The 24055-nt window shown below is 35.2% G+C and overlaps 1 protein-coding gene across 1 annotated transcript in view; it reads left to right on the top strand.

The window, feature by feature from the left end:
• Positions 1-24042, top strand: part of LOC106102132 (zinc finger protein 609-like) — a 53570-nt gene extending 29528 nt beyond the window's left edge. Inside the window, exons 4-9 of the mRNA XM_013281542.1 lie at positions 16099-16222; positions 21221-21308; positions 21383-22112; positions 22224-22433; positions 22875-22988; positions 23704-24042. Of these exons, the coding sequence (XP_013136996.1) occupies positions 16099-16222; positions 21221-21308; positions 21383-22112; positions 22224-22433; positions 22875-22988; positions 23704-24042 (1605 nt within the window). The remainder of the gene's footprint in view (positions 1-16098; positions 16223-21220; positions 21309-21382; positions 22113-22223; positions 22434-22874; positions 22989-23703) is intronic.
• Positions 24043-24055: the final 13 nt, after the last annotated feature.

Here is a 24055-nt window from a genome sequence, read left to right as displayed (position 1 = left end):
ATACTTAAAAGGATGCTCCAACAACTGTTTAAAACTTTTGTATTTATTTTTCAAATAAACGAATTTATTATTATTATTATTATTTATTATTATTAATTAACGTCAGTTTACTTAAGTCGACGACTTCCAAGTTAAGGCAGTTGATAACCGACTTTCTAGTCCCCGTCAAGTACTTTACATATGTACCTGTGTACACATATTTTAAATGGTCTTTCATAAGTCAACGGTATTCAATACGACCAAACTTAGAACGGAAAATCGTATCTATCTACGAGTATACTATTATAATAAACCGTAAACACACACTTCTTTGTTGCCTAAGATGTCAGCAATTACAGCATATTTTTTAATAACTCTTTTTTTAATAAAAAGCCCTACACTTGCTTCCGGCTTTAGGCTATATATTTTCACGCCATCAAACTTAGGGGGTAAATATTTTGGATAAAAACCCTAACGTGGGAAAGAGACCATAAGTTGCTGCCAACATTAAGGATGCAAGGTTGCCATGGTTTGTCATCATGTCATGTCATTTTGACATTTGCTATTGATAATTTGACAAATGTAAACAATAAAATAAAATTTTGATAATTTGATACGGATGAAGTCGCACGGGAACAGCTAGTTACTGTATAAATGCAAAACTTTGCATGGATGTATAAGATTGTGCGCACATCTGAAACTAAACTATCGCACAACTGTTCAGTCTCGCTTTGATTCCCTTGGGCTTGTATAGAGGTGCGCACACTATTTGATTTTTGGGGTGCAACTAAACAGTTGAATAGGCTGCGGAACAATCGACAATGGCACAACAGTGCGATGGTTTGGTCAAAGGTGTACGCCTAAATGTTGTCCACAGAGGCTAAACAGATCTAGATGAAAGGTAGTATAGAGATAGATAGTCTGGAATAACAAACAGGCTACCATTTATCCCGAAAAATGTAATTCCGCAACAAAAGTAATATTCAGTTTTGATCCCACAGACGTACACGGGCAACAACTAGTAAAGAACATAAAGATATTTTAACAATATTACTCCTGAACGGCTTAAAAACATTTTTTTACTCATATAAATATCGGAATTGGCGCCAAAATACATGATAATTGACAGCATGTTAACGGAGTGACAGGCCGCCATTTTGATAACGATGGTATCGGTGGCGAATAGGGCTGCCAACGACCTGTGTCGACTTTTAACTATGGACAACATAAAAATTGACGTCCGCGACTTGTTTTTGACCTCTGACCCGGACACATTCAGAACCCCTTAGCAAGAATGTTTCGGGTTAAATCAGTCTATTAGTTAGAGGCCCTCTTTCACTCGATTTTTTAAATTGGTACTGTGACAACCCTAGTTGGGAGGCTTTAAATTGAATTGCGGTCATTGTTAAATCGACACCGAAGGCTGCCATTGTTTTATATTTCATTGCACATCGTTATTGTTTTATTGGATTGTATTTACAAAGCTTTACTGGCTTTATTCATATGAATATGTTAATTTTTAATCCAGTTTGTCGGTACAATTATGTTATTTTAATTTGAAATGTTGTATAACCAATTATTGGAATTTTAAACTCCTGTCATTATAAAAGTATTTTTAATGAAATATGCCATAAATAATATTTGTTTGCAAGCATGCATAGAGGAGACGCAAAATGATTTATCAAAAGTTGATAAACATCGCTGGGAGCGCTGTTTTGTGCAAATATTAGCGCACCATAAAAGTTTATCGACCGTAAATTTGCCAGCTCTTCAGCCGACTGTTTATTTAACAAACACTTTGCTACGAAACTATTCGGGTTCTTGTACCAAATCTGCGATCGTTTTATCTTCAAACAAAGCCTACGGTAATTGTAAACTGCTTACTGCTAACAAATTTATTCATCTCTATTACTGGATTACTCTGTTATTTCAACGGTTATGCTAGTTTCACACGAGGGTAGAACAACTTTAGGACTGCGGTCTTGCTATTTAAAAGACGTACAAACATAGAATATTTTCGGAGGCCTAATTTTAGTCCCTTACTCCTTACCACCCCTTTTCTTATAAGGAAAAGTTGGGAAGGGGAAGTGGGTTTGACGGTGGAGGAGATACATAGGAAGGGGAAATGTCGTCTTTATGTGCGTCTCCTCTTCCGTCGGATAAGGGTAGGCAACGCATCTGCAATTGCAGATGTCGATGGGCAGTGGTCGCTTTGCCATTTTGGCGGATTCAGGTGGCCGCTTGCTCGTTTGCCACCTTATGTCATAAAGAAAAACATTTTTGAGAGTGAAAAAGCGTTTAAGATATGTACTAACCTTGTGTGAAACTAACATAATGTATTCAAAACGAAATACGTAAGCCACGTCGATATTGGCAATCAAAAAGGGAACGTTTTCGATAAAAGAATTCGCTTATGTTCGTACACGTAGCAATATGATTTGTAAGCAAACACGTTTCAACATAAAACGAATTTGTATTTATTACATTATGTCCTCATTTTGCATGATACGCCTTTCTGTGCCACAGGTAAAAATGTTTATATTTTTATTATAAAGAGTTTCGTAGAACCAGATTTATTTTTATTTACTTTATGTAGTTGTTTACTTTACCTTATAATGTATTATCGTTCCTTTTATTTTTATTCTGATTTTATTACCTTTTAAAATTATAAGAATAACGTCTAAAATTTCTCATAATCGTTTATCGACAATAGTTTTGGATTTAATCTTATTTTAGGTATCTTTTGTTTGATATTTATTCGTCTATACTATTATAATAAAGCGTAAACACTCGCTTCTTTGTTGCCTAAGATGTCAGCAATTACAGCATATTTATGAATAATTATTTTTTTAATAAAAAGCCCTATACTTAAATCACGCTTTAGGCTATATATTTTCACGCCATTAAACTTACGGGTAATTATTTTGGATAAAGACCCTAATGTGGGAAAGAGACCATAAGTTGCTGCCAACATCAAGGCAGCAAGATTGCCAAGGTTTGTCATGTCATGACATTTTGACATTTGCTATTAATAAAATAAAATTTTTCATAATTTTATGCGGATGAAGCTGCACGGGAACAGCTGGTATTTAATACTGCTAGAACCTAAGTAAACAATCCAATGTTAAATGAATCCAAACTAGAACAATATTAACACAGTTGCTATAAAGTATGTCGTTTTATACAAATCCCATGCAATTCGCTTAACAAGTGACTGGTTATAATTTTCTATGATATAAACTAGACAAATAAATTGAACGACTAACGAAAACGCCTTCTCAGAATCGTGAAGTTGCCACTAAGGAACTCCCTTAGTGATTTACAAACAGTCGTTAACAAGTCGTTTTGGTAACTAAGACAGCATGAGAATTGTAGACAAGAAAGTTATAATGCTTTAATCAAAGGGGTTTGACGTCTGCAAATTCCGTATTTGCGTTGCCTTTACACACAAACACATTGTACAAACAGTACACATTGTACATATAGTACACAATGGACGTAATATGTAGGACTAGTTCAATTTTGTAGTTGATCTAGTCCAATTAAACCGCTTGCTCTGGCTTCTACGTTAATTAAACTCAGTCAATGCTTGTATATTGTATGAATTTATGTATATTGTTCGAAACTTGTATTGTCTTTGAACCATATTTGTTATTAAGTTGCTTACAAGTTTATTATCCATGTATAAAAAAAATATATTTTTTCGTAAATTGAAAATCATAGTGGCAGAGATCGGAGACATTTTCAATATGGTAATCGAGATAGGTTATGCGGCAGATATGTTATTTAGGATTGTTATTGGGAGAACATAAAGCACAGGGAGGCGTCGCGGGAGTAATATAGCGAGGCGGGATAGTACGAATAATGTTAGACTACAAGCAATGCAGTGTACATTTATGCTATGTAAGAAAGAACAAAGAAAGAGTTTTTATGTTCATGTTTTTGTTTTAAAGTTGAGCAGTTTGTTAGTTATTATAGAAACAAAAATTTAATAATAAAATCAACGAGGCTTCTTTGGTTTTCGTTGTCTTGAAATCAATCACCAGGATCGCATAACAGGCATTGATTTAATATAACTGTACGACTGTATGTGGGTGAAGACCATTAAAACGGATCACGTAGGCGCAGTGGCTCGCTGCCTGTCATGCGTTGGTCATGCATACAAATACGCTCAGTGAGAACCAACGGGGAAATAGCTCGATATGTTTCCATTACTTCAGTTTTCCTTAATCGCTCATGTGTCCGCGAAGCAATTTTTATTTACCATTTCAAATATAGACAAAAGCATTTAAATCGAATGCTAATAACATTTGACAAGATCGCTATCGTGCTTTACAAATAGTGGTTATAATTTAAAATGTTGAAAATCGAAGCAATTAATATAAATAACATAATTGAATTTGGAACATAATCAGATCTATGCAATATGGCGTCATTAATCAATCAGTATGTACTAGGCACGCATACATGCAGGCGAGTCACAACATCAAAGCGTCTTCAATTTAATTATAGATTTGATTGGATCCATTATTAATGGCTAGCTATGTTCTCACAACAATTAATAATTAATGTCCTTCCACGCTTTATCATTATATGTAATCAGCTTTAATTAATGATAATCTCATTCTTATGTTATAAAGTTAAAGTTATCTCGCATAAAGTTTTATAGTCGTTTTTAAATTAGTATCGTATTTTGAACATTAGTCATACATATTAATCAAAGATATCGATGTAACACAAAGATTTATAGATTTGATATCGACTTGACCAGTCATAAAATTTTTGCTTAAAGATTTTTTTTTAATACCGTCTTTGTAATCAAAATAATAAACGGCTTTAGAATAAGCGGTTTAAATTCATTTTTATGTACATTTTTGCTTAAATAACAGCGTAGTAAAAAAAAATATTCTTCGTAATGCAATTGCTTGGCTTAATGTATGCCAAGCTCTTTTAACAGCGCTATTCCAGTAACGACTTTCGAAATAAACCGAGCAAAAACAATAAAAGCTATACGGAATCTAGAAATGTACAAGAGGTTTGTGTCATGCGCGCTTTCTTTGCACGCGCCACGCTCATAATTACATTTTCCTTGCCGGGATATAACGCGAGGCAGCCAGGCTCATTTCATAACCCATAATGTGTTCGCCTCGTCTCCTTCGTTTCGCACGCGAACGAGCAGGACGGGGCTAGTCGTAAAATTTGTCCCCATCGAAGTTTCAACTGTATTGCGTCGGGGATAGGTGCCGAATTTGTTTGTAGGAGGTGTTATGATGTCTTCCGCTTTCCAAACGGCGTACCGTACGACTCTGGAAGTTTTCTGCTTCATTTATTAGCGAGCGATGTGGACCGGGAGCCAATAAAGCGGCGACCACTCAGCGCCTCGCCACTGCCGCGCCATCGCCATCGCCACCCTCTCTAGACGATTTATGACCGAAACTCCAACTAATTCCACTAACAGCCCCGCGACTCATTTGAATGTTAATTTTTCCAACAATTTAAAACCATTTACCGACACGTCTGGATGCCATTTTCATAATTATTATTTGTGACAGCTTCTAAAAACTTATTTGGTTATTGCTCATATTAAGGCTTTAATGTAAAGTACGTAATAATCTTTATGTCTTTGTGAATTGACTTGTTTAAGATTGTAAATGTTTGTAGTATTATTATATTTTTAGTACGTAATAAAATTTCGTATGTAGCACGATGCGAGGGTATTATATTTGTTTCTATATCTCCCACGCGCTGCTCGTAAATTGTATCTCACAGTAATTCTTCGCAAATATAACTTTTGTTACACTCCATTTTATATTATGTGAAAGATATCTTTTATCGGTACATTTTTATGTAACTACTTAACTCATCGCTTATTATTTTAGTACATAAGTAATTTTATTTTAATCATTACGGAGATACAAATTATACTTATAATTCATCAAAAGTCTTTGTTTTGCTTTGCTACATAATTGGTTCTATTTTCATAACATTTATCATTTGTTAATATGATGTTTATAACAAGAATTACTGTTTATGTTATTTTTTTTTATTTTTCCAGGTAAGTTCGAGATAAAAATAACAAACGCGCACCTGTAATCTACCAAGAACTCATAACTTCGGTGGTAAGTGTCTATTAAAACGAAATCATTGTGGAGTACTAGGAGCTCAGCGGTTAAATTACAGTTGGACACAGCGTTTTACTATATTTGTTATTTATTAGTCTATTAGCTTTCACCCGCGACTTCGTTCGCGTGGAATTAAAAAAAAAAGTAGAGTTGTCTATGTGTTCTTACAGACTATCCTCTACATCTGTAACAAATTTCTTCGAAATCCGTTCAGCGCTTTAGACTACAAACTCTAACAAACATCCATCCATACAAACTGTCGCATTTGTATTAATAATATAATTGTTAGTAAAATGGCTAATAATAGAGGTGAAATCCTGGCAGACAGTATTTAACGGCAACATATTGAGCCGAAGCCCGGTGTCAATATTGTCTCATAACGGCTAGTGTAAGCGGCAGCAAATACCGAAATCCCCCGCAGCGGCGTCGCTTTATTTGCGCGAGGGGAATTTTCGTGCTTTGATCTCACTCCTGCCGACATTTTCTTATGGCCCGCGCTTTAATTATTTCGCCTTTGAGCTTCTCCCTCCCGAGTTGAGCTCGTGGAGTGAATTTTAAGAGGTTGTCGCAAAATGGACTCTTAATTACGAACCTCCGACTTCTATTTGCAATCGTTAATGTCTTTTTATTTAAATATACTTTGTTACTTTTGAGCGGTGAACGAGATATTTGTTTAATTGGTATTTATGCTGAAATAAATACACTGGTAACCTTTACATATCAAAGGGATAAAAGATATGCTATTTATGGAAAAGGTTGACAATTCCGTTACCCTAAAATCGTACCAGTTATAAGGTTCTTTATATATAGTGCGTAAAATATCAAGTTTTTGTAATTTACGATGGTTTTAGACACGACCCTCAGAGTGCTACATCACGCGATAAGTAGTTAAAACCTAGAAATAAAATTAATGCATGTTACGTGTTAAAACAGTTTTTTAATCTGTAGTAAAACGATTCAAACTGCAATCCAAACGAGGTTGTTGAGCGTTTATTACATATTTTTAAAGCTACATTCATACCCGAGGTATATCGCAGACTATTACTTTATTGAGGAAGTTGGCTCGGGTCGCTCGTTAAACGCCGACTGCGGCGATCAAGTTAATCCATTACCATTTTATACTGTCGTAAACGTTTCACGACTCCCGCCAACTGTTCAAAGTTTATCCGCCATTATGATATCTAATAATAATTGTTCACAATTGGGACGATCGCGCGACGGCCGTTACATTGCAAGCGACGCGCCATGTTAAACCAAGTATGTAAACATTTTGTTATTTAAATAAAAATTATAACTCAATGTCTGTTACAATTTGTGAATTTAAGTTGTAAAGTCAAGACGATATATTGTATTGTGACCTAACTATTATTAATTAGAAGTTTATTACAATGATCTGCGAATCTTGGCGACGAGCCAGACATTGTTAACAATCATGCAAATTGTAATCTTTTAAATCAGATTGGTTTCATTTATAATAATTATTTCCGTATTATTCTGCTGTTAAAGTCTTTTTATGAGTGCCAATTTATTAAACGCGCTACATTGACTAATTATTTTATTAAAACTATTTTAACTTTGTTAGTTAATAAATAAACCATTTTTTGCACATAAAGTAAAGAAACAGTTCTCTCCTGTGTTTACTTAGATTGATTTCTCTTTGTACCAGGAGAGTATTATCGAACAGGAGTTTGCTTTGCGGGTGGAAGTTTGTGTGCAAACTGGCCGGTAACAAGGCGAGTGGTTCGAGGTAATCCTGTTATCGGTTAGAAAGATATCCGAAGTGTAGATAGAATGTGTTAGCTCGCTGAACCGATTCACAACTTTACAACTTATACTGTACACACCCTACTTTAATATTTAACGGTTTAATTTACACGTGTACCAGCATATAACGACTAACGATACGTATAACAATGTGATGAGATATAGATACAAAATTTTTGCAGTAATAGTAATTTTTATAAGCATCTAACTTAAATTTTACATACCTTAATAGTACTATAAAATAACATACATTGTTAAGGCCACGTTTTGCGGTGCTGAGTATCGTGGCAATTTGTTTTTCTCAGTATGTAGAACAAAGGAAAGCTCGGAAAACCTTCTTAACTTTTTAAAGCATTCGCGTTGTCGCCTCTCATGAATTATTCAAAGATGGCGGACGACGCTTGTTTGGTATAAACGCATCCGCAGTGTATTTGTTACGGCCGTTACATGTGTCCGCTACCAGGGCGACATACTCGAGTGGTAGTACTTCGCGCACAATTGAAATTTAGCTCGGCCCGAAAGTCCTTTGTTATGTCGGATGGATTTCAATGGAAACGAGGCTAAAATTGGTCAGTCCCCGACGGCGCGGCTACAATAAAAAAAGTGATTTCATTACGGGCCCATTGTTGCGCTTCGATTTTCACGGTCCATTTTCTTTTCGAGAATCGTTAAATGAGAGAGGTTACGGTTTGTTTTTGTATTTGTTAGGTTCGTCGTCTCGTCTTAAGAGGTTTTTAAATTTTTATTGCGTTGGTAGAAAACAAAGGAGCGAGTTGTTTGTTGGCGTTATTCGCTTGCTTTTAAGCAATTAAAAATAATTTGAAATAATAGGGCTCCAACAAAGACGAAGAGTCGCGTCGGGAATAATTTAAAAGCTTGCCGTAAGCCTCGCGGAGTTAGCATCTTGTTTCATTAACGCGCTCGACTGTCTCGAGTAATATTTATATGAGTTCTCGAATCATGAATATTCAAGCTGCAAACTTGGCTTTAAACAGCTTATTTGAACTATATTTACGTTATATTGCGAGAGTACAAACGTGCTGAGTAATTTTGTTTAATTTGACGAACACATGTTAAAAATAGCGATGAGAATTAGTAATCAAGCTCTACAAAAACTTCCCCTCTATAATTTTTTGTTAACTTTAAATATGGAACGAGTGTTAACTGTAATGTAAATAATAAAAAACTGTCTGTAGTCGCACGAGGGAATAAAAAAGGTACGAATTTGGTTGGGATAAGGGACACAGAGGTTCGTATTTTTCTCGCTGAGCATTTAGCCGGGATAAATAACACGTCGGCGTTGTCGGGGGAAGAGAAGGGGGAAAGAGGATGGGAAGGGAGACCGACGAGGGTCCGATGTCGAAATGTTGAAGTGACCCAAGTGCTAAAATTGGATTACGTCAAATTCTTTTCAAAGTTCGCAGGCACTTTGAATGAAAACAAATTATTATTAATTTAATAATGCGACCATATATTTATTTATAAACTCAAAAAAGACAATTTTGTTTTGTATTGCTCCGTTTTTGTCACATCTAAGTCTCCGAAAACAAAAAGATTTTATAATAGCAAATACTACTAAGTTGGTATTGAAACCATACCGCATTTTTCCCCGCTTTACTCCCACAATGTTGGTATATTAGATGCGAGTGAATTTTACCTACATTTTGTGTAAGCCAACTTTCAGTCTGGGAATTGAAAATTTTATGAAGTAGCTACAGCAATTTTTCCTTTGAACATCTTAAAATTGTAAAAGTATGATAGAAGCTTTGGAAATCTTTTTGTCCATTTCTTTAGGAATAAATACTGGTTTATTATTGTAGATAAGAATAAGACAAAACTATGTATATTCGCCATTAGCAATGTTATTTGTACAAGCAGTTTCTGTACAACGTTCACATTGTGAAAAATCTTTATTTCTAGTTTTTTGCGCTCGTAGAATTGAGTAGGTATGAATAATTGAGTTCTTTATTCTCATCCTGTCCTTTTGTATTAATAAACTAGCTATTCCCGTGCGGCTTCATTCGCATGAAATTATAAAAACTTTATTTTATTTTATTGTTTTCATTTGTCAAATTATCAATAGCACATGTCAAAATGACATGACATGACAATCTTGCTTCCTTGATGTTGGCAGCAACTTAAGGTCTCTTTCCCACATTAGGGTTTTTATCCAAAATATTTACCCCCTAAGTTTAATAGTGTGAAAATATATAGCCTAAAGCGTGACGTAAGTGTAGGGGTTTTCATAAAAAAGAGAATTATTCAAAAATATGCTGTAATTGTTGACATCTTAGGCAACAATGGAGTGTGAGTATACGCTTTATTATAATAGTATAGTTTATTTGTTTATTTTAAATTGAAACACTATTTTCAGATCTGATAACAATTTGAATAGTGATAAAAATGTAAGATTGTAAAATGTAAATTTTAAATATAAATTATATTTATAAGTAATTGAATATTTTAACTTAATTCGGCTTTTGATGTTTATCAATTATTAAATGTAAATCTCTCAGACAAATGGCTTCGCTGGATTGTAATCGTTTAAAAGGAGATTGCCTTTTTTATTGGCAAAAGCAGCATTTAAATAAATCTTTTTCACTCTTTTCATTTTTATATAAATCTTTTTTTATTAAACTTAGTTGTTTATTTCGAATTGCTTTCTAATTCGTTTTATCTAGATTCATTTTATTTTTGTGTCTGAATATTTTATTGGAATTTATAGGTCCCTTTGTAAGCAGAAAATAACTTTTGCTTGAATTGTTGATTAAAATGTTCTTCGATTTTCACAAATACCAATGTTTCAATTATTTTTTTATCAGTAGTATAAATTTTTTATTTGGCAGATGTCCACTGTTCGATAAATACACGAGTTTTTAGGTGGCCCAGCGCCAAGCAAGCTTAGCTTGAGTGACTTTAAGAGAAACTTGGCTCACTTAACAGATTACTGAAACCTTACCACATTTATTTCCATACTCAGAGTAGTTAAATAGTCGCTAATATGGTTTGTTCCGTTTACTATAAAGTTTAGTAACGTTATTTTTATACAATAATAATTTCTTCAAAGGCCGGGAACGCATCTGTAATTTTAGGGTGTTGCGGATATCCATGGGCGTCGTGGACCACTTCGGTTTGCCCCCTGCTCTTTAAAAAAAAATATATTTTTTTAAATATCTAATGCTGTGTTTCTGATTCGATTATTTTATCAGTACCTAGTGATTCATTAGTGTTAATTTAACATAAGTTTCATCATAGAAAAACTCGAGTTACGTAGTTGGAAACGCATTTCATGAAGTTGTCGAAACAAAAACACTAACGAATGGTTAAATATACGGTAGGAAACCGTTTAATCTAACGGTAAAGAACATTATTGTGCTTTTAAGAGACTATCTCAGTTATCTTAATAAAAATATTGTAAACTTTAAAAAAGTAATAGTTATTCTCATAGAAAGAGTTGCTGCATTCATACAATATAAATGTTCGTTTTTCGTTCGTCTTTAGATTGAAACTTCCCCTTTTGAAGAGCTACATTCAACAGAGTCGTGTATATTAAAAAATATTTTGCTAGGAATTTTCGCTCGAGAATTTTCAATATTTGCTCGCGTAAAGAAGCCGGCCAAGTATTTGCATAGGAAAGGAATTTAAAGCGTTTGCTGAACTATATGGCTTGCCGCACTTTCTTTTTACTTAACGGTTATGTTATGCGGTGGTTTTAACTTACATTATGCATTTTTATTCATATTAATGCGATGTTAACTTCGTTTCGAAATAACCACTTTCTAAGATAATAAGGACATTTGCTATGCTTATTTTTCCATATCGTATATAAAAATTATAGTTAACCACTGATTTATTTATTTTTTTAGCTTGCAAAAAACTATTATTTTGTTGAGTATAAAATGCTTTTTCTTTTAATTTTGAGCTTTAGGATTGATAATGTGGTGTTTTATACTAGGATATCATAGGTTTATATAGAATTATTTAATGACCACATAGTGTTTGTGTTGTAAAGTAAAATGTGATGTAAAAATTAAAACAAAAACTGTACTTTTAGTTGCCAGTATTTAAAAGTTAAATCATCTTTAGAATTCTCAATTACACGTCATACCGCTCAGTGCTATTTACATGAGAGTCAAAATGTCAACCGTATACGGTCTGTAATTAAAAAGGCAATTAAGGGATTTGAAAAGGCAACGCCGTTGGGCCAGAGGTCCTCAACTCTGACTCCAAAAACTTTAATGCGACATAAATTATTATTTTAAACATCATCATTCGGCCCCAATTACAATTGAATGTTTACGGTCGTTACATTTATTTCTCTTTTAATTACATCTCGCTGTTCCCGGAATGGGATTTTATTTTTAATTAATATTTGAGTTCGGAACGAGGGTCTGTTGCCGTAAATGGCTTTTATCCTTGTTTTATTTCGTTTTCTTTACGTTCATTAAATAAATGTTTTTAAACGTTGTTAAATACTCATTCCAGTTTTTACAATTACTTATTTAATTAGTTATTTTATAAGTGAACACGTAATCATGTGTTCAATTGTCAGCTACGAAAATTATTTTGTCGAAATTATTAGGCACTGATAGGGATATCATTGTCTAGGTTTTTATAAAACACGTGTTTGGCAAAGTATCCACGAATACGTTCAAAAATAAAAAGTAATAAATTTTGTTGTACTTTAAGGACTTATAATTTATATCGTAACTTTATTTAATGTTTTTACCTCATTTGTTATTTTAAAACATTAATGTTCCGTACAAAATAAGACGTAGATACTCGAATATTTATTTATCCCTTGACGTTTTTATTACGGTCCATTGGTAATATTTGTCTGCGATAAGAAGTTGGGAATAAGCGAATATTAAACGGTTACGAGCGACCAAATCGAATTGTACAAAGTTAATTAGTTTGGGAGAGGGTTGAGTAGGGTCCCTCCCGCCCCGGCTCTGTTGCCCTGGTAGGATTGCGCCGTTTTAGCGTTATTATTACATTATAACTGCTATTTAGGTAACTAACTTAGCTGTTTGACCAATTCGTTACAAAAACAAGAAGTTACTTTGTAAGTAAGTGATAAAATAAAACTGTAGTTAAGTAATAAGTATGACCGATAATGACAGTCGTATAAAAATATTTTTAAGTTGATTATTTTTCATCGGGCATTATATTTAATCGCAGATATTAAAAACCTTGCTTACGTATTTATTATTCATGAATGCGGTTAATTAAATTAATGTTAAATTAATTATCAACCAATTATTTTCAAACTTAAAAACATTTTCTTAAAAGCAACTTTAATTGACAAATAATATTTTATTTAAAAACTTAATGATTACCTTACTGACCTTATTTTTTTATGTTTTTTTTTAAAGTATGCAGAAAAAATTACATAATTAGACTGTTATTCCTTTTTATTCGTCACGGACGATTGTCCATACTTACCTTATAGCGTATGTAAATGATAATTACTTCCGATACGATCTTCACACCCATTTTAATATATTGAAACATTGTTAGGAAATAACAGGAAGCCGTAGTTCATTATTCAAATGTATTTAAATTTTCTGAATACAGAATGCGGTGGAGCTGAGGTAATATTCGTAACATTTTTCCTTTGAATTTTATAGCGCTTACATTCTAAGAGATTTTTTAGTAGTTTTATTTCACTTTATAAGAAGTACGGTTCAGATAAACGGTTTCTTTTCTTTTACCGAATTGAATTTTAATTTAGAGTAATTAGCTTTTTAATTGTTTACTAGTTAACACAGTGTTTTTGTCTGTTCATTTACTTTCTAAGTTGCTTTACAAGCAAATTGAATAACTAATTTCCATAAACAAGTGAATTGAGTCGGTTCTTGTTTGGTTTATAAATAATAAACCCGTGTACCACGACATGCGACACCAAACAGCTTGTAACCAGGCTACCATAAACGTAAGTAACGTTTCATTTACTCGAAATTATCAAAATGATGTATGGCCGTTCGTTTTATTGTTGATTGTAATTCGGTTACACTGTCGGAAATTGTTACCCGTGCGGCGGGTACGTTGCCAAATGTCCCGAGATATTGAGCTGCGATTTATAACGGGCCGCGGACCAAATTGCTTCTTGTCAGAGTGAATAGAGACAAATCGCGTGTGAGTCACGACAGCGACGAGTCGTGTAGAGGAGACATTGTTTCATAATCATTAGGCATGTGGGCGTCCGGCTGTCAGTCATCAATGCGCTTTCCTTTTGCGGCACACGTTGATGTTGTCAAATATAGACGCTTCGCTTTTGAAATGCCTTTGAACCTTTAGCGACATAAACTCAGGGTGCTCATAACATAACAAAGTTACATTCCTTCACGTACTCATTTCTTCGTGCCGGTGTGATTTGCATGCTTTTGAATTTTGCCGTCAATTTCTATTTAATTTAAATTGAATCTTTTCATAAATAGTTGCAACTAACGCCGGTAAAAAGAGCATTTTAGTTCCAAAAAATAATATTTAATTTGATTCGTATAAGATAAACAAGATGAATAATCCCGTGTTAGCTCCACTTCTGATCACGACCGTATAACACGGTCTCGATAGCTTTTATTTATTAAAAAAAAGTATCGACAGCTGTTGGCCTCCCCTAGCGTTTCCAATGTGTTCGACCAGGCGCGCATAAGTTACTAGACCCCTCGTATTACATACTGGCCTCTGCGTGTAATTCCCGCGCGATAAGGGATCTAATAGCGACATGGCGTGTCAAAATATTAATACTCTCTACCCAACGTATAATTCCGCATTGTCCGTAGCGCACGCGTGGGCGTGGGCTTGCGCATTTGTCATCAGTGTAACAATAAAGCATTTAATGTTATTTATAAAGTACGCGTGTGGGTGTTGATGTCATCGATTCTTTATCGCTTTAAAGTATTGACTCGACTTTGTCTTGTTAATACATTAACATAAGAGTAAAATATTCTCGAGTGTATGTGATGTTTAATTTGCTAAATGCATCCTATTACCAATATGGTTAGTATAGACTTGTATTTATTTTTTTCTATCCAAACCCAAATAAAGTACTTACATAATTTACATATCTTTGTAGTTTTGAAAGGCTTATTAAGAAATGTACATTTTAATTAAACTTGTACTTCAAGTATATGTTGATATGTTGACGTAATTAACTCGGCTTAATTAATTAATCTGAATGGTTAAAAATGTCATCCAATTAAAAAGCAGTCGGAATTTTTTTAAGTTACGAGACAATCGCATGTCGAAATACTTTGCTATGAAAATTACTGAATAATATTTTTGTTATGACAGTGGGATTGTGTGACCAAAAGATTATATTGTATTTCATTCCGATTTACTAAAAACACAATCGGTACCTATCGAATCGAAAAATCTACCATTAACTACATTCTTTTCCGGGTTTTTTACTTTGTAAGAGAGTGAATTCACATAAAATTTTGTTATTTTTCCGATAGTATAATGCTTTGGCAGACATATCTACGGATTCAGTGAATTGCTTGTCCATAATTTGCGAGACTGTTAGCAGTGCGCGAGAACGAGACGGAACGATATCATCGCATCCCTCTCACGTATCGCCGTCTGAATGTAAATGGCTTCATTTGATTATGTTCCGAGTCGTAAACGTTCTTTGCATTTATGAAATCCCAATGAGTACCGAGACTGCTAACGGTTTTCGAGAATTCTTTTCTAAATAATTCTCGAATATTATTATAGAAATAATTTTCCATTTAAAAAAAGAATTAGTTTAATAAAAACTTAACTAAACTAACTAAAAAGTAACTAATATTGTTAATAACAACATTATTTCATAGAATTTAAAATAGACTTTATTTTATCTGTCGTCGGCATGAAATTAGATCCCGTGGCTTTCTTAAACTTGGGATTTAGGGCATGTCATGTGTATTTAACAAGCAACAACTTCAAGTTATTTAATGATTCCGCTACAACTTAGGCGGAATCGTTATTGCACGCGATAGCTTTTATGTTTTCCTCTCACGAATCGTATGAATTGTAACAAAAAAAAGCATAAAGAAGGTTTTTTATTTACCATAATACGTAAAACGTATGAAGATAAAAAAGGGTAATCGTGGTTGATTATAAATTAATACATTATCTATACATTGTAATATCAGAGTTCTTGTTATTTATCATTTCAATATGGATTGTAAGTGTTTTGTTTACATTAACAGTCTCGTTAAGTGATATTGATTATTTTTATTATTCACAGGAAACTGCTGAAGTATGTGTGGGCACGTCAGTCGGTACGATCACGGAGCCCGACTGCCTCGGCCCCTGCGAGCCTGGTACCTCGGTCACGTTGGAGGGCATCGTGTGGCACGAAACGGAAGGTGGTGAGTTGTTACTAGCGCACGAACGCAACGCACCGTAGCGCTCTCGCCTCATACTCACAGCACGCTTATGCACGCCTAGTACATTGTATCGGCTTCGCGATCCATACATTTCGTTTTTTTTTCCTCATTTCATACAAACATTATTAAAATTAATTAAATGATAGCAAATAGAAGATATTAATAACAAGTACATATTTGATGAACTTATTTAATAAATCCATTTACTAATAAGGTGGAAATCATTCATAATTATGTTTAAGTTTATTGCTAACTGTTGTACTCAGTCTTCTAAAAGAGACTCAGAGTTAATGGTTATTTAATGCTTCTAAATAACAGTTTAAGTTAAGCGCAGTAAATATACCCGGGTTAACCGACCACTGTCCGAATTGGTAAAAGCCACTTCATGGATGAAAATGTTAATTTTATATTTCAATTTCACCGACGGGTACTTAAATCAACTGAGTGACTTAAATTATATAGGTATCATAAGTAAATGAATGGGCGACAATTAAAATAACTTCCATAACGATTAATTTAAAATTAAAGAAAAACGGTTATAAGAAAAATATTTATAACTTAAGAAACAACCTTACCTTTTTATAAATGGTCTTCATGACCTTAAAAAAAGACTTTCGTAATAACTACAATTACGCCAACGACTATTATAAAAGGGGCAATAATAATTTAATTTACAACACCTGGCTTAAAGCGATAACGGAACGCGTTCCAAACCTTTTTTGTCGTCGTTCGCGTTTCATGGCGGTCATAACCATCTTCTTTCTCCCTCTCTCGTTCATGATATTTACAGCTTACAATCCGTGAGGTACGATTTATATTAATATATTCATGGCGCACATAAAACAGCGGAGTCAACGAGAGTCTCCATATAATTAAAGCTTGCTTATTACTGGTAGATAACATCGCGGAATATTAATAACCCTCACTAACCACGCTACATGCGAGAAAAGGAGAGAGCTAACCTTTAATGTAACTCCGTATGAAAACATAGTGGTCAGAATTAAATGATAAAATAATCGCTTTAGTTTTAATTTTTAAATTATTCTCACCTGCCAGTTTTATCATTTGAGTTTTATCATAACCTTATAAGTCGACGCTTCTTGTCGACGATCTCATAAAATATGTATGGCCCTTCGTTACGTTTTAATGGGCATATAAACAGTAGAAGGTGTCGAATAATGCCAACTTCTTACTTTATGCATATTTTAATTAAAACGTCTCACATCATAAACAACTATGTTTATTTTATCTATGTAATTAACAACGGTTGTTTGCAATTAATATTTGTAACACTCGTTAAAAAATGCAGCATAGGATAAAATCAATTTTATTTGAAATAAAAGTGATTATCTGTGGTAAATTTGAACGCTTTGTTTGCTAGTCGGAGGGCACGCACAGCGCCCCCTTTACGCAACATGTAATTATTATAAAACGATAATAAATCAACATCTGGCTTCTGTTTCTACAAAATCCGGCCGCATCACGCCCTTCACAATTTATTTACGTCTTATTTTTAAAGCGTGCTCTGTTTGCCCACAAATTAAGCCAGCCGTAAATGCGTCAACTGTTAGCTCGAAATAAAACTTTTAGGTATTAACAAGGAGTGATGTTGAGTAATTTAAAGTCGAAAATAAACTTTATTTTGTATAAAGTGTGCTTTAAAATGTGAATTAATTTTCGACGAGAAAAGTAGATGGGTTTGGTTTCGTAACATAGCTTAAATTTACTATTTATTTACGAATATTTCAACAGTTCAATTATAACAATGCTCTTTTTACAATTTTGGATAATTAAACAGTTTTTATAAAAAGCATCTGTAAAGCATTTTAAGAATTCTCGGAACATGTCGAAAGTATGTGTAAAAATTAGTCAATACACTGTCTTATGCCAATGTGCTAATTGGCGACGTTTATTTGTTTTACATACGTTTTAATTTCATACGTTTGTAATATACATAGTTACTGACTAATAACATTAATAAAATAATTAAAGAACGATAGAAAATAAATGTAAAAAAAAATGATGAAGAAAAAAAAAGAATGCCGAATAATTTTACCAAACGTGCTAATAACTCAAGTCAGATCGTACAAGAGACACTAAAGCTAAGGGCACTTACAGCCAGACCTCTCCAATGAAGCTATAAACGCCGCTAGCAAACAGTTAATGATCAGGGATAGACGAATCTAGACGTTTTTAAAACCACGCACTTGGCACGTGCGAGAAACCGATTATTTACTTGTGCACATAGTTATTTCAGATATTAACCACCAAACTTACTGGTACATTCAGTTAATTGCCCATTAAAGCAGTCACTTAGTGTAGAATTTGCATACTAAATCTCTACTTTACCATCTATATCTATCAATACTCTATACTATTGTAATAAAGCGTAAACACACACTTCTTTGTTGCCTAAGATGTCAGCAATTACAGCATATTTTTGAATAATCCTTTTTTTAATAAAAAGCCCTACGCTTACGTCACGTTTAAGGCTATATATTTATACGCCATTAAACTTATTATGGGGTAAATATTTTGTTTAAAAACCCTAATGTAGGAAAGAGACCTTAAGTTGTTGCCAATATCAAGGAAGCAAGGTTGCCATAGTTGGTCATCATATCATGTCATTTTGACATTTGCAATTGATAATTTGACACATCTAAACTATAAAATAAAAAATAATTTTGTGTAGATGAAGTCGCACGGGAACAGCTAGTCTATTATAACAACTAAGACCAATGAATTCGCTTTAAAGGACAGATGTACATGTTTTGGTGTCGGTAAACGAAGTCCGTTTCGTGTCCGTTAGTGAATTATTCACACGCTAATTAACGTCCATTTTGTGTTGGGCTTTTAAGAGTGTAAACTTTGGTCAGACGGAGCGATGTTGGGATGTAAATGAAATCCCCCGGACGTTGTTTGCTCTGGTGAGAAACAAAGCCCAGCGCTGATTAGATCTAACAAAGCTTGCCGGAATGTCGGACTGTCGGACTGCCGGTGGCTCACGTATTCCCTTTATGTTTTTATTTATTGTACTCTACAAAGGTATTTTGACAAGAATCAATTGCAGACTAACAGACTTCTGCGATAGGATTTGTTATTATATGTCCGTATTCTAGCAATATTATTAAATAGTCTAACAAATTAAAAACCAGACATTATGATTTGTTATTTTCTAATGCCGAATTATTCGAATAAAAAAAGTTATATCAATCTTTTATAACAATATGTGTTTGTAAAAGTTTCGATATAATAACGAGTTATACAATTATGTGTTTAACTATTTGACAAGTCTTTCAGAAACCGAGCATAAGTGAAAGAAAAAATTAAAACTTTATACTGTATTTAACAGTTTATTTCTGTGGTTAAGATGTTTTTGAGCCATTGTAAACACAGAAGCGGGGAAATTGTAAGGGTGGCGATTTGGCGGGCTAGGGGAATGTCAGCCATTAGTCCTGTGATTGCCCGGGGTGTAATTAGCGCCGCCCAAATGAACCTATTGCCTTGTTATTCCCTTACCTAATTGCCGATAAACTAATCACTTCAATATTAAAGCTCTTTTATAGACATAAAAGGGCATTGAACTGTAATACTAGAAATGAAAAATGATTTTTTAAAATTGAAAAATGTTGCCTGATTTTTCAAGTATTACATTCAGAGATGGTTAATATTAACTTAACAGTCTCTCAGTGTTGATTTCTTCTTGTTCTTATTGTATTTATTTAATCAAAGAGTGTAGCAGTAATTCGTTTATGTTTTGCAACTATTACTAAAATTACGTTCTAAATGAGACCTTCAACGCCATCTAGTTTACAAATAAACAAACTATAATCACCTTAGGGCATTACGACTTCTCGGAACAATAAATTAATTATCATTTTAAACTTCTTTACATACAATTATATAGAAGTTTCTAGATAATAATCTGTGACATTGATTTTTATCTGCAATGAATCTTTGAAGCGGTCGTTCATTTTATGTTAATAGCTTATAGAGAAATGCTTTATGTGTTCATTGTTTCGTGAAACAATAAATAATGGGGGAGTTATTGAGATATAGCACGCGGCGCGGCCCCGGCCGTCTGCCGTTGCCTCCGCTGCACTTACATTTATTATTTCACGAGACACGACGGCTTTATACGTATATAGTCGTATACCATGTCCGTTTTCACTAACCATATTATTTAATAACTTTTATAGATTACTATGATTTATTTTGTAAGATATGGTATATGAAGCACATGCTTTTAATGAAAACGTTCATGAAAATCTGTTGTAGAATAGAATTTTATCAAAAAAATAAGTAGTGGTATGTTTAGTTGTTATTTGTCTTTTTTTTAATAATTATTTCATCTTTTTTTTTAAATTTAGATCGGTTTACGAATATTATTATCATCCAAATACAGTTAAATATAAAAATCGCTTTAATAAAAAATGATCATTTTTAATCCATTCCCTTTTTATATTAGAGACTATTAATTTTAAACTAGCATAATCCCAATTCTGTATTCATAACATCAAACTTTACAGTTATTGTATTAACGTTTTTACGATAAGCAAAATATGTTGATACAATTTTATGGTTATGAAGGAGCATCACGCTCCAACATAGTGGGGTAAAATTGATTAATTAAATTTGCATAAGTTACCACGCTAGCGCGATAAGCAGGGGTGCTTTGGTGTAGCGCGGGTGTTTCTAAATATGCGGCTAAAGTCACGTTCGTGCCTCGCCCCCTCCTATTCCCTCCCAGCCCCCGAGCGCCCCCGGCCGCTCCGCGCCGCCCCTCTCTATGCAAATGAGTGCTCCCGTGACAAATTGGATCGGAACCGCTCTCGCCGACACCAATAAACCGCGCTGCATTCCGTGTTCGCCTCGAGCCGCAACTCTTACAAAAACTTATCCCGTCCCCGCGCTATTTATATCCATATAAAGCCACGTCTACGTGTGGACGCGCATAACGATCCCTTTGTGTTGTTTCAGGTGTCTTAGTAGTGAATGTAACCTGGCGGGGGAAGACCTATGTGGGCACATTACTGGATTGCACCCGACATGACTGGGCGCCGCCGCGGTTAGTGACTTTCATTTGTTATCTGTTTTGTGAAATTGACTTTTTTTTAATTTCAAACTAATTTTTCTTTAAAGGTTTTGTGACTCCCCGACGGAGGAGTTGGACTCGAGGACGCCGAAAGGTCGAGCGAAACGCGGCCGAGGCGCAGCGCCTACCGACATGACCAACTTCACGGAGACACGTTCGTCCGTGCATAGCAAGCTGCGTAACGGCGGTGCCAAAGGACGGCGCGCGTTGCCCTCGCCCACACCGTTCACGCCGCCGCGGCCAGACTCCAAGAGGAAGCGCAACTCCGAAGCTGAAGAACGGCCGCCCACGCCTAAAGCCAAGCGACCCCCGCCCACACCTACCTCTCCCCCGCCTGACCCCGTCCTGCTAGAATGTCCGGAGCCCAACTGCTCAAAGAAGTACAAACACGCGAACGGTCTAAAGTATCACCGATCGCACGCACACGGTTCGCCGGATGACGAAGACAAGGACGGCTCCAGCTCCGAGCTGGAGGAGCCAACGGGAGAACCGGCATCCCCGGTTTGTCCCCCATCGGAGCCTGCAACCCCCGCCACTCCTGTAAAATCTCCCACGCCTGCGAAATCTCCCGACGTGAAGAGCGATAAGTCCCCCGAGAAATCGCCGGAGAAATCAGAACCGGTTGAGGTGTCCCCACAACCCAGGTTCCCAGAAGAGTTCGCGCCCACACCTGAGCCTACTCCGCAACCCGAGCGCCCACCAACACCACCGGCGCCCTCGACGCCCCCGCCTGAAACCCTACCTCCGCTACAGTCTATACAGCCCACGCAATTCAAGGTACGGTGGCACTTAAAATATGAACAAAAGTGAGCGATATGAGATTGACTTTTTTTTTTTCAAATGAAAATTACTAGGTTCTCATAAAATGAAAGAGTATATTATTTTTAGGTGAAACCTCGTTCAGCATTGATGCCATCGGAGGAGCGTAAATCAACAGAGTCCCCAGCGGAGGAGTCGCCGGGCAAGCGGAGAGCACGGCGCTCGCCCACGCCCGGTGTGCGCTCACCCGCGTACTCCGACATCTCGGACGACGCCGCGCCGCCGGAGGGCGCGCCTGACGCCGAGCCTAGCCATCGACCCTTCCCCGTTTACCATCAGGTTTGTACACTTATAATCAAACCTGCTAGTATCAACATTGATTACAATTTGCACTAAAATTAAACCATCGATTCCACTGCTAAAAACAAAGAAATCAATATGACATTGTATACCTAGGTGATGCATCAATGAAAAGTGACGACTTAGCACAAACTAATCTACAGTATACAATTACTAGAAATGAATATACTTAAAGCTCTATTTTATAGCGCAATTACTCTTCTCCATAATTAAAGAAATAAACTCTAAGTAATTCGAGCAATTTAAACTTAAACCATTAAAAGTTTATTTCGCAATAGATAACTTCGGTGCGGTCGGGCCTTAATAGCACTTAAAATTAACATCATTACTATCTGGTAGCAAGAGCCAGTTAATTATCAAGTTGGCTCGCCATTAAGCTAAATGGAGCGATAATGTTCAGCAATATTTTACAATTGACAGTACTACGGGCAGCCGCAGTACTTGCAGCCCACGCACCCGCCCGCCGCGCCCCCGCCCGCACAAGATAAGGGCAAGGAAGACCTCAGTAAAGGCGACCCTAAGGCTGATCTCAAGGTAATCTCACTTATACTACTATTTTAGTAAATAATCTATATCTATACTATCATAATAAAGCGTAAACACACACTTCTTTGTTGCCTAAGATGTCAGCAATTACAGCATATTTTTAAATAATTCTTTTTTTAATAAAAAGCCCTACACTTACTTCACGCTTTAGGCTTTATATTTTCATGCTATATACTTAGTTGGTAAATAAATTGGATAAAATCCTAATGTGGGAAAGAGACCATAAGTTGCTGTCAACATCAAGGAAACAAGATTGCCATGGATTGTCATCATGTCATGTCATTTAAACATTTGCAATTGATAATTTGATAAATGTAAACGATAAAATGAAGTTTTTATAAATGCCTGCGGATGAAGCCGCATGTGAACAGCTAGTTGATAATAAAATATAAAGCTGTTTTTAAATTATCGCAAGATATTAGCTTAAAAACTGATTTAAGTATTATAAATGTTATGATCATTTAAAATTCTTATCAATAAAATTTATCTAGAAATCTAACATTTTACGTTTGTCTTAAATAAACCTGATTGCGACGTGTTATTTCAGAGGTAAAATGTCGACTTTTAACATAATTTATCACTCTTGTGTAAGAAAATAGGACATGTATTTTTATTTAGTTTTTGCTAAATACCATCTATTGGATTGTTTTGTAGCTAAAGTAATTTATAAAATCATTGAAACCAGAAACGTTTTCAATTACAGGACAACAAACCAGAAAGCGGTCCACAGAAAGTTCTACCGCAGCATTTTTACCCGTACAATTATGTTCAAAATTTTCCCTACAACGTGGAATCTGGTGCGCCGCCGGGAACACCACTGGAAGAGAAGAGCAAGTCCCACGGTGACGGGGACAGGGCCAAGACGACCCCCAGCCCGTTGGACAAGAGCAAACAGCAGCGACCTCCAGACGGCAAAGAGAACCCGGCGCGACCCAACGAGAACCATCAGATACTCAAAGAAAGCATAGAGATGAAGGCCCAGATGGGCTCCTACGCATTCCAACGACCGCCACATACCAGGGAAGAAGAATTGAGAAGGTAGGGCCTAATAATTG

Source organism: Papilio polytes, unplaced genomic scaffold (assembly GCF_000836215.1).
Source record: "Papilio polytes unplaced genomic scaffold, Ppol_1.0 DF823923.1, whole genome shotgun sequence".
Taxonomy (NCBI): Eukaryota; Metazoa; Arthropoda; class Insecta; order Lepidoptera; family Papilionidae; genus Papilio; species Papilio polytes.
This window is presented reverse-complemented; position numbering and strand designations above follow the sequence as displayed.